The 15970-nt window shown below is 37.9% G+C and overlaps 1 protein-coding gene across 1 annotated transcript in view; it reads right to left on the bottom strand.

Annotated features, from left to right (window-relative positions):
• OSBPL10 (oxysterol binding protein-like 10) overlaps positions 1-15970 on the bottom strand; it is a 122072-nt gene that overhangs the window by 28858 nt on the left and 77244 nt on the right. The window contains exon 7 of the mRNA XM_009324210.1: positions 11553-11707. Within this exon, the coding sequence (XP_009322485.1) occupies positions 11553-11707 (155 nt within the window). The remainder of the gene's footprint in view (positions 1-11552; positions 11708-15970) is intronic.

Below are 15970 nucleotides of genomic sequence, written 5' to 3'. Positions count from 1 at the left end.
TGCAGGGGAATGTCTGCTCCGGCGCCTGGAGCACCTCCTCCCCCTCCTTCTTCCCTGCCCTTGGTGTCTGCAGAGTTGTCTCTCTCACATACTCTCACCCCTCTCTTCAGCTGCAGTTGCTGTTGCGCAACAACTTTTTCCCCTTCTTAAATACGTTATCCCAGAGGTGCTACCACCGTCGCTGATGGGCTTGGCCTTGGCCAGTGGTGGGTCCATCTTGGAGCCGGCTGGCATCGGCTCTTTCAGACATTGGGGAAGCTTCTAGCAGCTTCTCACAGAAGCCACCCCTGTAGCCCCCCTGCTACTGAAATCTTGCCATGCAAACCTAATACAGCTGTGAAAGGAGCAGTAATTCCCATACAGAAAATTGAAATGAATGCAATAGAAATGAAATAGAAAATTTCAGTTTACTTCAACCTAAACCTTGAAACAAAACAAAAACTCAAACATATTTACTTCAAACCCACTGTAAAGACTGAAATAATCATCATCATCCATGCACTTCTCCTCTAACTTCCAAATGCATTGTCATTAACAGATTAGCAACTTTAAGCTTAACTATAAGATAGCAACACTTTTTTTTATATCCAACAAGCTCCTGTATCTCTTTATATAAGCTTTTCTACTCTTCAAGAACAGTTCAGATAAAACAAAATAGAAAATACTCTTCTCAACACTTACCACCAGACCATTACACAATGTAAGCAGAGGAAGGGGAAAAAAGAGGGTTGGAAAAGCAGTGGTAGAGTGAACTCAGGTCATGGCTTCAGCCCTGGCCTCCATCTTACTGTAGTCTTATTTATGCTTTGCTCCTGGTAGCCCTGTGACTGATCATCGCAAAGAGGGAGTGGATCAAAGATAAAACCTCAAACACACCGACATCCCATACACCACTTGTAATGTGGGCACCTGGATACCAAAGTTCCAGTGACCTTCAAAGAGACTTAAGGTCCCCCAGTGTTCAAGGTTTGATTTTTTTTTTTTTAAAGAGACTTAACGAGCTCAGAACCAAAGCAGAGCTTAAATGGAGAATTTAGAAAGCAAAACTTATTACAGCCCGTACATCTCAATTTCATCCTGAAAAAGGTCTCTTAAAGGTAGAAAAATAGATGGCTCAGCTGAGCTGATTTTCTTCATTTACTCTGAATATTTCATAGGAGCTGTCTCCTCTACTGCTTTTGTCAGTAGCTTTTGCTTTAATTGCTGGGAAAATTTTTGCTACAGTATTAATATGCAAGAAGTCTACCACCGCAAGGGGGAACCCACCCTCCCCAAAACCTCAAAACACACAAACCCACAGTCACACTTTTCCCAGCATTCAATCATTATAGCTTAGCTATAACAATGACGAACCAAAATTAAAGTTAAGAACTTATAAAACATCAAAGCAAGTAACAGAGGATGACAATCAAATGAGAAGGATTTTACAATTAAAAAGTGAGCGCACTATAACTTATACACAACAATGCTATGGCAAGCAAAAATATCACTTTCTTTTTGCTTTGCTACTGTCATCTACGTACAGATCCAATCAGCAAGACAGTTAATTTCTCCTTCATACAACTGGATGAAGGAAAAATGGCATAATAGGCAGATTTTCTACTTACCTTAAACTATGTATACCAAGAAAAATAATCCAGGCATATCTATCTGGATAGGTAACTGCTGCATCTGGGTTTGGGGTGTGAGAGAGTGGAGTCAAAGCTTTTATGTAATCCTGGATACATCGTTTATCATTCATAGGTCAAACCATAGAATATTTGGTAGAAAAAGCTTGCATCAGGAAAGAATGTCTACAAGGTGCCCAGAAATTAATTTCTTACCAAATTTATTATTTGTGTTTGGCAAATCAGGTCTCCAGAGAAAATAAAAATCTTCAAAACTAGGGCTACCAACAACTAAGACGTCTCATTTTTTTGTGTATGGATAATTTATATATATTTTGTGGTTTGTTGTTTGGGGTTTTTTTAATTGAATATGCTAAACACACTGGATGTTCATAAAATCTCTCCAGTTTAGGGACAAGTGCAAGGATCAAAGTGCAGCAATATGAGCAATCTGTCTACCGCACAGAGTCATCTACTAAACCAAGCAATACCTAACTCTCTTTAGGAGATCCTTATTTCACTGCGAAGCAAGCAAGCAAAGTAGAAATGCATCATGATACTAATACTTCGTAAATGTAGACAGGCTGACATATGTATGATGCAAGCAAAGAAAATAATCACAAAACCTGTATCTTAGGCGACGAACAGGTCTGCAATCTTTTTCCTTCCCAACAAAACCAATCTGCCAGGCATCTGGAGGCAAGCACATTATTCGGATATTCACTATTTTGAGAGCTTTACTAATGCTTCTTTGTTAATATTTTGCAGTAGTATCTCTAGGAACAGAAGTCTTTTCATCCTTAAAGAACAAGCTCAGAAAGCTTGCTTTTCCTACACTGCAGATGTGTTTAACTCTGATCTGTGACCACATTTAGAAGTAAATGTAACAATATAGCAGTGATGAGGACCAGATAACATACGAGATTTAAGAAGAAAAAGGGTTGGTTTATTGTTTAAAGAATAGGAAAAAGTGCATGTAACATTAAACAACGGGCATCTGTTTATGTTGCAGTATAGCCTGTGTAAGCCTTCAGAAAAAATATTAGAAACTAACCATGGAAGTGATTATGTTTAAGAATAAAGAAACAGTCAGTGACTTAACATGCTTTTAAACGGAGATCCTCATTTGGGTTACCATTGTAATCCTGTTATGCACCAAATAATGTTTGTCGGACAACTTTTTCCCTACGTGTTTGTGTCTCCTTCATAAGACAATTCCTCTTCCAAATTTTGATTTTCACAAACCGAAGGTAGTCAGTTCTGAAAATCAGCTGAAAATCAGCTAATTCCCAAGCACAGCCTCCGCAGGAAAAGATTAAGTACCAGCACACCAGTCCACACATCTTATGAGCACCTTTCATGAAATGAGGGCTACTGAAGTACAGCACTGTTTAATCTGAATCCTAAAACACAAGAGGACTTTGCAGTATTGCATAAATTCAGTAAGAACTGGGAATAAATATTTTTCATCACTGGTATCATCAGAAAGGAACAGCAACATGAGACTATAAAAAAAACGCACAAAGAGAAAAGCCCCATGGACTTGTCCTAAATTGAAGTAAAAAACCTTGAAGGCTAGCATAAATCACAACAGTAAATTTTATGCTAACCTAAAACCACAAGAAATACAGTGTCACATCATAAAGCATTTTAACAAAACCTATTCCTAATGCAATACAGATACTAGTGAAGAACAATTACCTGAAAGATACTCAGTTTTGTTTTCAGAATCCAATTTTTTAGAAGCAAGATGGCTATAAATACAGCATCTGACACTATCCAAAATAAGTTACTCAGAATTTACAAGTTTACAAACCATACAGTGCAGCAGGACAGATTCCCATCACTGGCCAGGCAGGACTTCAGAGATCGTGAGGAGTCTGAAAGTCACATGCTTATAACTTTTGGGGAGCTAAAGACAAAAGTCTGCACTGAGCTGCTCGGAGACTAACATGGAGGAGGAAAGTATGTCAGAAGGCTATACTCTCTAGACATCCCCCTGTATTAAAACGGATCATCTCTAGAATAAGATCCTTAGGGAGAAACCTGAAGAACTAGGAACAACTTGCCTCATACTCTCACAAAGAAGGGAAAGACAAACACTTTTTGGTAAGGAACCCAGCAGGCGATTTTAGTCGCCCACCAGACAGTACAGCACCCTGACAGGGAAAGGCATCATACTCAAACAAACCTTTGCTCCCATTGATAAAATCCCTAGAGAAACTGCAACAGTTTGTGCAGAGATGTTGTGGGACCTCCACTGTTGGAGGTGTTCAAGACTTGACTGGACATGACCCTGAGCAAGCTGACCTGATTAGTTCTGCTTTGAGCAAAGTATTGAACTGCAGGACCTCCAGAGGTCCCTTCCAACCTGGAGTACTCTGTGATTCCATAACGATTCTGCTTGCAAAGCTCAGTAACTGAGAAGTTAAGAAGTAACAGAACTGAAGTCATTCAGCCAGCTGTAATTCTCTTCTATGTCACTTTGTATGCTAGATAAGCAAATTTATGGCAGAAAAATGCTACCACATTAGTCAATAATATATCGTTCACATATGCAAAGAGGGCACAAAAAGATGGACAACTACAAATTTAACCTTTACAATCATCTGGTCTTGCAATACTAATCTATGTGTAAATCCAGTTCTCACAGTGCTATTTCTTGTATGCAGTATCACATCCCAGCATATTTGTAAGATGAGAGAAATGGTACAGACACGTTAATACAAGCAGTATTAACAATCTTTCCTCAAGGCAACACACTTATTAAACCATCCTGACTCTTCCTGCAATTTCTTGTCCCATCCACTATACACATTCTCATTACTGTCACACACACACACACACACAAAAAAAAAAAAAGACAGGCTCAAGTCTTTCAAAAGAAAAATAAATCATTATAAATCATACCAGGAGAACATTCAATGTATGTGAAACAAATTGAGCCTAGAAGATTGTCATCTTTTATACAGCTAACTTCTTGAGGCCAGTGGAACTCTCTACTTGAAAATCTTCTAAGATTTGTTCTCAGCCTGATGAATCGCCTGGTCCATCTCAGACTGTGAAGACGACTGCGGTCTCTCTACACTATAATGTAGAAGAGTCCTGCCTCTTTCATAATCTCCTTCCAACTCCTCCTCTGAGACAAAGTTTTATAATTAAGTACTTTCATCACAGCTGTTTCCACATTCAGGGCTTTTCAAATAAAGAATCACTAGAATTCATCATACAAGCAGAAAACCTTATTTTTTTCTAGCAAGACCAGATGGAACAGCTGAAGCCGGTTTGGATGATGCTTCACTAAGCAAGATAAAGCAATTCCAACCTGAGACAAATAATTGTTGTAGAAGAGTTCAGCTCAACTTACTAAAGTCTAGCTAAGTTATTGACAGTCTTAATGAGATGGGTAAGCTTACTAATGGGCAGTATTGCCAAACCCACACATATAAACATTCTAAGAAATAAAACTGACAGCACAAAGCAAATCAATTGGCACACAACAAATCAATTAGCACATAATCCTGAAATAAAATTAACATTGGCTTCAGAGTTCGTTTTGCAGAGGGCACAGGTTTTATAATGAACAGAGTAAGCAATTGATCCATTTCAACTCAATTTTTAAGCCTTACTGCAAGGGAACCTGAGTTCTTTATATTCCAATGATTAGTTTTCACTGAATTTCACTAGTAATTACGGAATGCCACATGAATCAGAGCCTCATGTTTATTCAAATTAGATGCAAATTTTGTATTAAAGCTTCATATTTTTATTTTAAGTAGAATATTACTCTCGAATATATTATATAGAGAGCAGCTGGAATGCATGCATTTTGGAGGCGGGAGTGACTCAATAAAATGCAATGGCTTTGGCTGGAGCTAAATTTTTATTAATTATTTGCATAAACAGTTTTACTAGAGATTGTTTGCTGCCACAGTAACTATTCCAGAAAGTGATCAAAAAAATAAAATCAAAATTAGCTAGATTATTTTAGTCATTGTCAGTGCTGCTGTAGCAGGCTTAGCGTTATTTAATTCTACTTTTAGTGTAATTGTACATTTAATCCTTAAATATACCTTCCCTTGATTATCCTTAAATATACCTTCAATTGATTATCTCAGATTTCATTTTTTAGATGGTCTGCTAGTGAATGGATTAACTGATACCATCTTTGCCTAGAGATTAATTTATCTATCCAAGTCATTACGGGCCATTTACTGTGCTCTTCGGCCTGAAAAGTAGTTAATCATGCAGAAGGCAAAAAGCAGAGCACATTCAGAAATCCTGCAATGTCTGTACTAAACAGTGAAAAGGAACTCTTTGTAATACTGCAAATGTTACTTTCCCACCCTGATCTGTTCTCTTTCCATTACTGCACTTGTGGCTAGCTCTGTATGTTCATGGCTAAGCTGATCCCCCAACATCAATTACACGGATTTATGTCAAGTACAAAAAGGAACTAGGAAACACTAGGAACAATTTACACTAGGAAACGATCCACAGTCCTGGGCAAGTCTGCTGAGACACAGATATATTAAAAAAAGGTAATACTGAATTAGAAATAATTTCTTGTAGGTACAGCTTAGTTTCTAAAATTGCAGGAGCACTTTTAAAATTATTTCTTAGCATCTCTAACACATTCTGTAATGAAGTATCATCATATTAGGATGTATACTAACCTACAGATAGAAAACAACTTCAGCTTGAAAGCTACTATCACCTGAAGAGATTGGACAAAAACACATAACCTTTTAAAATTAAGAACTAAACAATTCAGCACCTCCTGTAACTAGCACAGTTCCTTCTTACAGTTGAAAGCATCAAGGTTCAGATCATCTAGGGCCCCGAAATGTCTTTAATAACCTGGCCTTGACTGCCCTTGCAATCACTATCACAATTAAAACCTGGTTTAGCAGTTAGATAATCAGAGCTAAAGCCTCAATCCTACAGAGCTAAAACTTCAATCCTATTAAAAAGACACTTCAATATGGAGCATATGTACAGTTTCTCATGCGCACAAGCAAGGGAAAGTTAGGAACAGGAAAGCAGAGAGACTGCATAGATACCAGATCCACAGGATGGAAAGAATCAGCTGGCATGGCATTCTAAGGCATAAAAATCACATGAAGAAAGCTAAATCACAGATGTAGCTACAGCATGATTTTTGTAATAATTCTTAACTAAACTGTTAGATTAAAAGAAAATGATTCCTTCCCTGTCAGGTCCCGCATAAGAACAGCCTGTTTCCCATCTGTATTTGGCTGCCAGGGGAAGCATTCGGCCTGCAGTTACATTTTGTCAGCTCAGAAGGGGAATTCTGACACCCAAAATGACAATTAGTTGAACTGGAACAGTAGCTCACACATAGAAGTGATTCACACCTTTATTCTACTTAGACACCAAGTTTATTACAACTGAATTTACTATGAGACTCAATATTTTAAAACTAATCAATTTCAGTATTTCTTGAAAGGAATTTCAAAATTATAAACCCTTAAATGAAGGAAGCAGGGTTCCGTTTACTGCAGACTGTACGCAGACCAAGTTCACGTCACAGCTCTGAAGAGTGTACTCTGGCATATTCCATACCAGATTTGTCCTGTTCTGCTTTAAGGGAAAAAACCTTAAATAATACCTTGAAAATTACAACATAGCTTACGCCAAAAGTCCAAAGTGGTTCACTAGGGGATGCACAAAAGTATTTTACATCAACTCACATCAGATGGAGAATAGTTCTGTTCAGTTCAGCCCTTATTTCTGCTTCTACCTGCTGACTGTGGACTGACAAAAAAAAAAAAAAAGGAAACAAACAAAAAATTGGACGCTTATACCAAAAAAAAAAAGGTATGAAAAATAAAAGACAAAGGTGCTTGATCCAGCATTTCACTGTCAGGGGTTACTTCTTTCAGTGAAGATAACAGGCTTTAACTTTGTGCTGTCCTGTATCACAACCCTAAAAGAAAACTCATCTGGGAAGACGAAACAGCAACATCAAGAAAGGACATGCTAAAATAGGCAAGGAATACACAAGAAAATAATCTCTGCCACAAAATTCTGTATTTTCTGAATTAGTTTAAGCAGTATCTCAAATTATATCCCTGCATTTGGAAGCAAGAAACACCCTCAATAACAAAAGCAAGTAAACACCAACACATTATCTAAAGAGAAGAATCTTCAGCTGCTGCATTATTTTACCAGGGGCGAAACTCTGCATTCCTGAAACCCTGACACTGCGACAGACCAAAAAGAAAGGTTTTACTTTAGTTATCTGTGCCATCAAAACTCAACTCCAGAACTTACTATATCCCTCAAGAATGCTTAAGTATTCAAAATTGCATCAGATGAGCCTTGTTATTCCAGAGGAGAATTATAAAGAGCCATGCTTCTTCATAAACATATAAAAAACATGGAAGAGAACAAGTCATTGGTTTGTTAATGATGTTGCTTAATGCACTGCTGCAAAGTGTCTACATGCTGTGCTGAGAATTAACACAGCCATCACTAAACACATTCAGCCACTTGGTCACATTGCCAGGAAACTGCTGCCACTGGCAGCCTGCTGTATGGGAAAGATTCCTCAGCAGTCATCGCCCCCCAACATAACTCTGTTTTCTTTTTAAAATCACTGCTGATCCACGTACCTAAAATCATCTTTTCCTTATAAATAACATTCTATAATAAAAGCAGCTGAGTCAGTTGTTCCTCAAGGGTAGTAATTTAATGGCTTTTTCTATTTCAAACTACAGGTCAATTCACAATTTGTTTGGACAGTACATCTACTATATTATGCTGAGCGTTAGCCAAAAAGCTCTCTCCCATTCCTTTGGGGTATAGCTTCTGACTAAGAGATAGAGGTTATATCATAAAAAGTACAGATTTTTTAAAATAAAAATCTAGGCCCAAAGAAGAAATTGGAATTAATTTTGATAGCACTGACAGAGGAACCAGCAATCTCTTCTCAACTTCTGTAAAAGCAAGGCTCACTTCTTTTGGCAGGTATATTTTGAAAGCTGAGCCCCATTAATACACTACCAACTTCTTCAGAAATGAGGATCATCCAGTGCCTAGTTTGGGGGTTTTTAACCATTTTAATCATTAAGAGAAATAAGCTTCATTTGAATGACACTTGTGGATTCCTCTTTTCTTCTACATCTAAAAGAAGCTACCAGATAAAAAAAGAAGTCAGGGTATTCAATGTCAAAAATTTGCCAAACAATGACATCTAGATGCATTTTGTCATTCTCTGCTGATGTCACCACAGTTATTAACAACAATGTATCTGGACTACGAAACAAGTGGAGTGTGATGATTTGCAATTGCTTTTATATGTAATTACACATACCAAGTAACTAGCACAGTCAAGTGCTTTTATACCTTTCAGAAGGAACTGGCTACTCAGTGCCAAACCTAGGCTCCTGCCTTGGACACACAACAGGCCAGAATATATTTAAAAACATGCTTAAATCCTGTACACAGAATTGTTAAAGTGTGTTAAAGTCAAACACCTTTGATAACTTTGGGGGGGTGTCAGACATCATCTCTTGAGTGACTACCTGGCTCAGATAGCATCCTTAGCAGGGTAACAGCTATGTTGCCCAAAAGATTTTTTCTCTTCTTCAAAGCCTGTTCTCTCACCCTCCTTTCTCTAGCCACAGCAACAAGAAGCTCCAGCTTCCTGTTTGACACTTGGCTCAGCTTGGACAGCTGGGCAGAACCTGCAGCACTCTAGGAAAACTTCACCTCCTCTCCCAGAAAAGGATCTGACTACAGCAGCCGAGAGGTAACAGGGCATGACAACTTGCTTGATCTGAAGATGAATATGAAAACACAAAAGCTCCAACTTGTGAACAGTTGCATCTAACATCTCTTCCACAATTCAGGTTTTGTGCTTCAACCTTCCAATGGGGCACTGATACCTTGATCAAAATGATCAAAACTGAAAAATATATCAGCTACATTTAAAAGAGCACTTCAAATTGCGAGCCAACAGTATCAATCTCAGACAACAGGAAGCACACAAGGAGTCAGTGGAAGGCAAGACGCAAGGTTGGCAAGAGCTTCCAGCAACGAATCCTGATTCAGGCCACTTTCTCGGGGCAAAACCAAATTTCTGCTTAATAAACTGTACTACCATAACAAAAATTACACTTATGAGTCCAACTGCTTCTTGTTGCTCCACCAATCCACAAACTTCCACTTACTGCTTCTGCCGAAAACACCATCTTCAGCTGAGCTTTTTATAACTTAAAAATCTTATTTATTCTCTTCCCCCCCCCTCCTTTTTTTCTTCTTTTTTAAGGGCTAGTGCTCCAGGGCCTCCCAATGCAGGCTGCTGATTTCAGGAAGACTTCCCACAAAGCACTGAGGATTCTGTACTACAAACAGTGCTATGCTCCCTTATTTATATCCATCTCTTCAAGGGCACTCCCTTCTCAATAAATCATGAGTTCCACAAGAGAAGCAGTTCAAGCCACACGCACAACCCCGTATCTCTCATCAGGAAGTGAAGGGGAGGAGATTGGACTTAAAAAAAAATTGTCATTTAAAACAAGTCATAAACGGCTCAACTCAACTGCCTGAGATGAGTTAAATCAGCTGCGACTCTTTTTGTTCTTGCTGCAAAGCCCATGCTTCCACATCCCATTTGGCTTTACCAGGTGGTCAAGAATAAAAACATCTAAAAAACCTAACAAAACAAATTGCAGTGGATCAGTGAGTAAAGCAGTAACTCCCAAAACCATATTCTTAAATAGCCTCTGGTCTTAAAAACACACTATAAGAACTGCAGTTGGCTTATCTGAAAAAGTAATTACACAACTTCCTAATAAAAAGCAATTATAGGTAATTTAAACATTGTGATTAACAGACACTAGGAGTGACAGAATTTGAAATTACTTTTGAAGGACAGATCTGGAAGAGGACCAAATTAACACGTGCTACTAAAAAAAAAAAATGTGTTTTATCTTTGGTTTTTTTTGAACTATATTCAATTCAAGATACTACAAAAGAACTGGAAAAACAGTTTTATTGATGTCCCCAGCCATTACACATTTTGTTAAAGGTGATATCATTTAATTTAAGCCATTCCAATTGCCAGAGAGCATTCACTAGTAGAAAAGGGTTTCTTCAGCTCTCTCAAAAACTTCTTCCCAGTTCTCCAGGTCTCACGTGCTCCAGGTGCCCTACAATCTGTGGGGTCTCAGAGTGAAGTGTTTTCCTGGTGGGCAGCACTGGGAACCGAAGCAGACAGTAGAAGCTGGAGAAGTTTGGCATGGTGAAAGACTTTCAGTGCATGAGATGCCTGATACGCAGCTGTGAGCCTCCTCAAAGAGTCGATGCTTCAGAACTGCCCTTTACCAAGTAAATGCCACAAAAGCACAAATCAACAGGCTGGTGCAGGATGATGTGGACAAGTTCTGCCCATAATCACTTAACAGGAAAAGGGGTCAGAAAACAATATACTTTTTCAGCTCACAGAATAGTCAGCTGTACTCAAGAGACACCCAAGAGCAAACAGCAACATGGAAGAAAAAGTAGCAAGCAAATGTTGTGGTCCTAGTGTCTCCTGTCTATCTCAAACCAGCATAAAAACCAAACAGTTTTTTCTATCACCAGAAGATAGAAATGTGTACTGACAGTCTGTTAAATGCTTTTACAACTAGAAAAGAGACTGTATGCTTGCCATAGTCCGCTGTCTCTGTCCAAAGTACCTCAGAGAAGCAAAAGCGAACAGCAATATTGTCAAGTTACTATTTTTCTAGTTTTTAGAGCACATTTTCGCATGAAACTTAGCATTTTCACAACTAATTTCAAACAAATAGGGTACTATAAAGAAAAAAGTACAATAAGTAATTAATAAAAGCATCCACCATCATACATGGTTTGCATCTAACCTATGTCAAGTCTCAGATACAACAGAAACAGCCCATAGAGACCTAGCATGCTTACCTCTGTGTTTGGTTGTAGTGCCTGTCCATCCTGGGCTGCAGATGGTACTATTGCCCATGTAATGCTGGCACTAGCAGATGATAAGGAGCTGAGGGCACCATTTTTCAGTTGCTCTGTGGAGTGCGACTTGGGCCCAGGCCATCCCAGGATACCTTCTGAAGCAGAAAATGGGTGTCAACTTACAAGAGACAGATTACAGATTTCTTCCATTCATCTCATCATTCTACTAATATAAATGAACTGCTATCTCTTCTCTGCTTCCACGCACAGTTTTTCTTTAGTAACAAAAATACTCTATCATCTTCTATGCCAATTTATCTGTGATCATTTTTTTTTTTTTTTTAAGTCAATGAAGGAAGATTTTTAAATGTTACTCCTACCACCAGATAGCATTATACTTAAAGGTTATACAATCTGGTACATCTTGGTAATTAAGCAAGTATTCTCCATCCAGTATTGTAATAGTTATGAAGTTATCCAAGTAAACATTCTTGATACAGTGCAGGTGTTTGCCACATCTTATAAATATGGATCAGTATCAGAAGGGTGACAAATTATCTAGCTTTTGCATCATACCCCAGTCCAAAGACTAGTTCAGGTAATATGTTCCCCATCCCTCCATTTCTTCTGCCTGAAATCGGAGTTTTAAGCTTAGCAGCTGTATTTTATTTCTGTCTGTACTACTAAAAGCTCTTTCTAGATTAAGTGCTAAAATGCTTTACTAGTCCCAAGACCACAGTTTAGAAGAAGTCTCATTAGAAAGATACACATTAAATATGAATCAAACAGAACTAGACATCAGAATAACCCTTATTTCTGGGGGCACCTGATTTCCAGGATGGGCCAGTATTTAAGGAGGCCAAGACAGAAAGAACGTCAGCTAAGGCAACTGCACAGTTGTTCCTCCCTTACTGCTCTAAAACATAGTATCACCATTCAAATCAGTAGCCCTCAGCATAGGGCTTAAATTTCAGCTATTAATTACACGCTGCTATAAAATGCAGAACTATGGATAAGAAAATTGCAGCTTTTCAGTCATTACCATAATTTGTATATGAAAACACAATTAGTGCCACAGGGACGATCTCCTTCTCTCATCACTGACAACTTTTTAAGGTGACCCAAATCAACATAAAGTACATTAAAGAACATGCAATTTCTCCTCTCCATATCACCAGGGGTTACCAGAGGTTGCCCCCTAATTAAAGTCAATGGTTTGATCTGGTGAGGTAATGCTGTGTGCTATTATATTAACACATATATAATTAAAAAATGGGCCACAAATCCTATATCTGACCTCATACCGAATTCTAAAGATAAAATAATTACAGAACATTTCGCTCATCTAAAATGGCATTAAGTTATGATGACATGACAAAACTTCAGGACTACTTGCTTAGTGTGATTTTGTGGCACCATCTTTTGCTGAAGAAAGCATAAGTAAATAGTTAAGTATAAAATGATTTTCAAAGATCTGAGTAACCAACAGGGGAAAAAAAATCCAGGTTTGTTGGGGTTTTTTTAATGTATATTTCACACAATGACTCAAATTTCCCATTGCCAAAGGAAGAACATCTCTGTGGTTCTGCTGTCAGGCCACATATGCAAAGCTTTTTGGGTTTCAATGACTTTGAGGATTATGCCAGCAGATGTTCTAAGTCCCGGTTGAGTTATGTGAACCACGTGAGAGAAAATGCAAGTATCAAGCAAAAGGTCATCTTCTTGGATTGGTTCTACACATTGGTCCTACACATCAGGAAGCTAACATCTGCCCCCATTCCAAAGACGGAGTTAAATCTACACACGATGTTGATATATACACGGCAAGGAATGAAGAGCACAGCGACTGTAGTCATAGTATCTCTTTGCTTGCTCCTCAGGTCTTGAGCAATTTGCTGCTAGGAACAAAGGATAACCCCAGATCCCGCAACACAAGCTCTGATTCAGAGGATAATCTGAAAATTGTTTTGGCAGATCCAAAATGGATTCTCGCTGCATGGGAGAAAGGGAGCATACCATCAGCATGAACAATAAAAGTAAATTGGAAAATTTCAAATAAAAATGTTGGTTCCTTGGAGGGAATTCACATGTCTGCAAACCGTTAAAAATTTTTTACTGTTTTTGATGTTAATTAGTACAGCTTTCGAAGACAAAATAAAGCAAGAAGTTACAATAAACTTGTTTCACTTTTGAATAGCCACAAAGAGTTTGATGGAGCGTGCCTATGCTTCTCTTCTCTTAATTACTTTGCAGTAACAAATCTCAATCTATTTTTCTGTTTCTCCCTGTCAAACAGCTGAATATTGGATTATTGCTGCCATTTTCCTATTAAAGAGAGACTAAAAAAAAAAAAAAAATTGAACTGACTTCTCTTTATGCCAATCTTTGAAAGTAAGTCATCCAATCATTTCCTTGGACTATCCATTTTCTCTCTGCACACACAATCTATTTGGCCTTCACTGTAAAAACTTATTTTTTAATTAAATTTTTTTTAATCTGATTTCTGTAAATAAGCACAAGAAAAGGCTCCCACTTGAATAAATACCTTGCTTCAAGGGAAATTTTTAAGTGTGAACATTTACTTCACCATCACTTACATATTTTTAAAAACACTATACTAGTTTTCGTCTTCAGTACAAACACACTGTAAAAAGACTATTTACTTCATCTTTCTCCACACATTTTAGAGACTCTCTTACAGAAAGAGAAACTGTTAGAACTATGCGAGCATGTTATTCCACCTGTCCCAAGGGCAATGCTACCCTCACAAAACAACAAATCTTGTCAGCTTAATCAATTTTTAAACAGATCTTAACAACACATTATGACCTAGCCAACACCAATAGGATGCCAAGAATTAAGGTTCAAAGGATAAAGCACATCTGTTTCCTCAACACCCCTGCAGGCGAGAAAATTTGTTTTGTTGAACTGTCTGCCTGGAACTTGACTACTTTGCAGAAGAGATATATGCAGTAAAAGATATTAGTCATACGCCACAGAAACCTAAATAAATAAAAAGTCAGCTCTCTGAACAAGTTGAAAAAATTCCATGCCTAGTTTCAAAGTGTCATCAGGGAACCTTTGACGATCTTTAATCTACAATCTTTAGTCTACAAATCTTACTCTGAGATGTCAGCATTCTCATATCGTCCCAAGGGAGTTGCCATATGCCTAATATAGCAGCCTACTTTTCAGGCAAAAGCAAAGTATGAAGAGAGAACTCATCAGTAATAATCTTAAAATCAACTAAGATCAGAACACAATCTCTCCATATAGAAAGTGAAGGGACACAACAACATGGCTCCTACTTCACTCACATTATCAGTTGAACATCCAAAATGTTCTCATCTGCACTAGTAGAAGTTACTCTTACCACAAAATAGTACAGGTAGTTGTTCTCTGTCCAATATCAAATCAAATTATTTTATTGGAATTTACTCTCTGCAGACTAAGCTGCCATCTGTAAATAACGTGATCTACTCTAATGGAGTTGCCATCTTTGCCACTTTATGGCACTCACAATTTTCTATCACTAGTTCAATTCCTGTTCTTTTAAAGACTTTAAGAAGAAAAAAAAAATATATAAAAACTAAACATATTACGAGAAAGTTTATCTTCAGAGTTGATAAGAATAGGAAGAAATTGCTGTCACTGTTTTTAAGCCAGATTTTTGCTCTGTTCTCAGTCATAGCCAAAGACAGCTGACAGAAAGGTAAATTCAATTCTTATTTTGATACATTTCATAATTCTAAAGAAATTCTCCAGAAAGGCAGTCACAAATTATATAAAAGCATTCACAGCTACTTTACTATTTGCTTTAAGGCTATGCAAAGCCCTACACTAATTAAAACAAAACATCTATTTCTGCAGCAAACTATGGAAAAATTAGAAAGGACGTACCAAATACACAACTAGTAAAATCAGTCAGATCTCTTCTACCTGCACGGTGTTGGTTCTGTGGTTCCAGGCATGAAAACCCAAGCCTGATTCCTCTGGAAGTTCAGTGCATATGTACACACAAAATGAGAGTTCTTATAGAAAATATCCCAAAATGAGCTGCTTTCCCGCTTCCCCTCAACACAGATTTCCACTGTGATGAACACACAGCAGACAAATCCACCAAGGCAGAGGAGAACACTTCTCCATAAGAAAAGTACAGCATCCAGATACAACCTACTCTCCTTTCCCTATAGCAACACTACAGTTCACAAAACCCCATCTATTTCAGATGGCACAATAGGCTGTATCCCACACAAATGCCCTCAGGAGAAACGTGTTTCCCTTTCACAGGGGCACACAGGAGGAGGGAGGGAAATTCTCCCCAAAGAGGTTTACAGAAGATTTTTCAGTTAAGGAATGTTGATAATTTTCTTTTATTGTTCTCATTTTCTAGGTACCTGATGTACCTTCAAACTACA

The sequence above is a fragment of the Pygoscelis adeliae genome, unplaced genomic scaffold, assembly GCF_000699105.1.
Source record: "Pygoscelis adeliae isolate BGI_AS28 unplaced genomic scaffold, ASM69910v1 Scaffold25, whole genome shotgun sequence".
Lineage (NCBI taxonomy): Eukaryota > Metazoa > Chordata > Aves > Sphenisciformes > Spheniscidae > Pygoscelis > Pygoscelis adeliae.
Note: the sequence above shows the minus strand (reverse complement) of the source record. Positions and strands in the feature narration are given on the sequence as shown.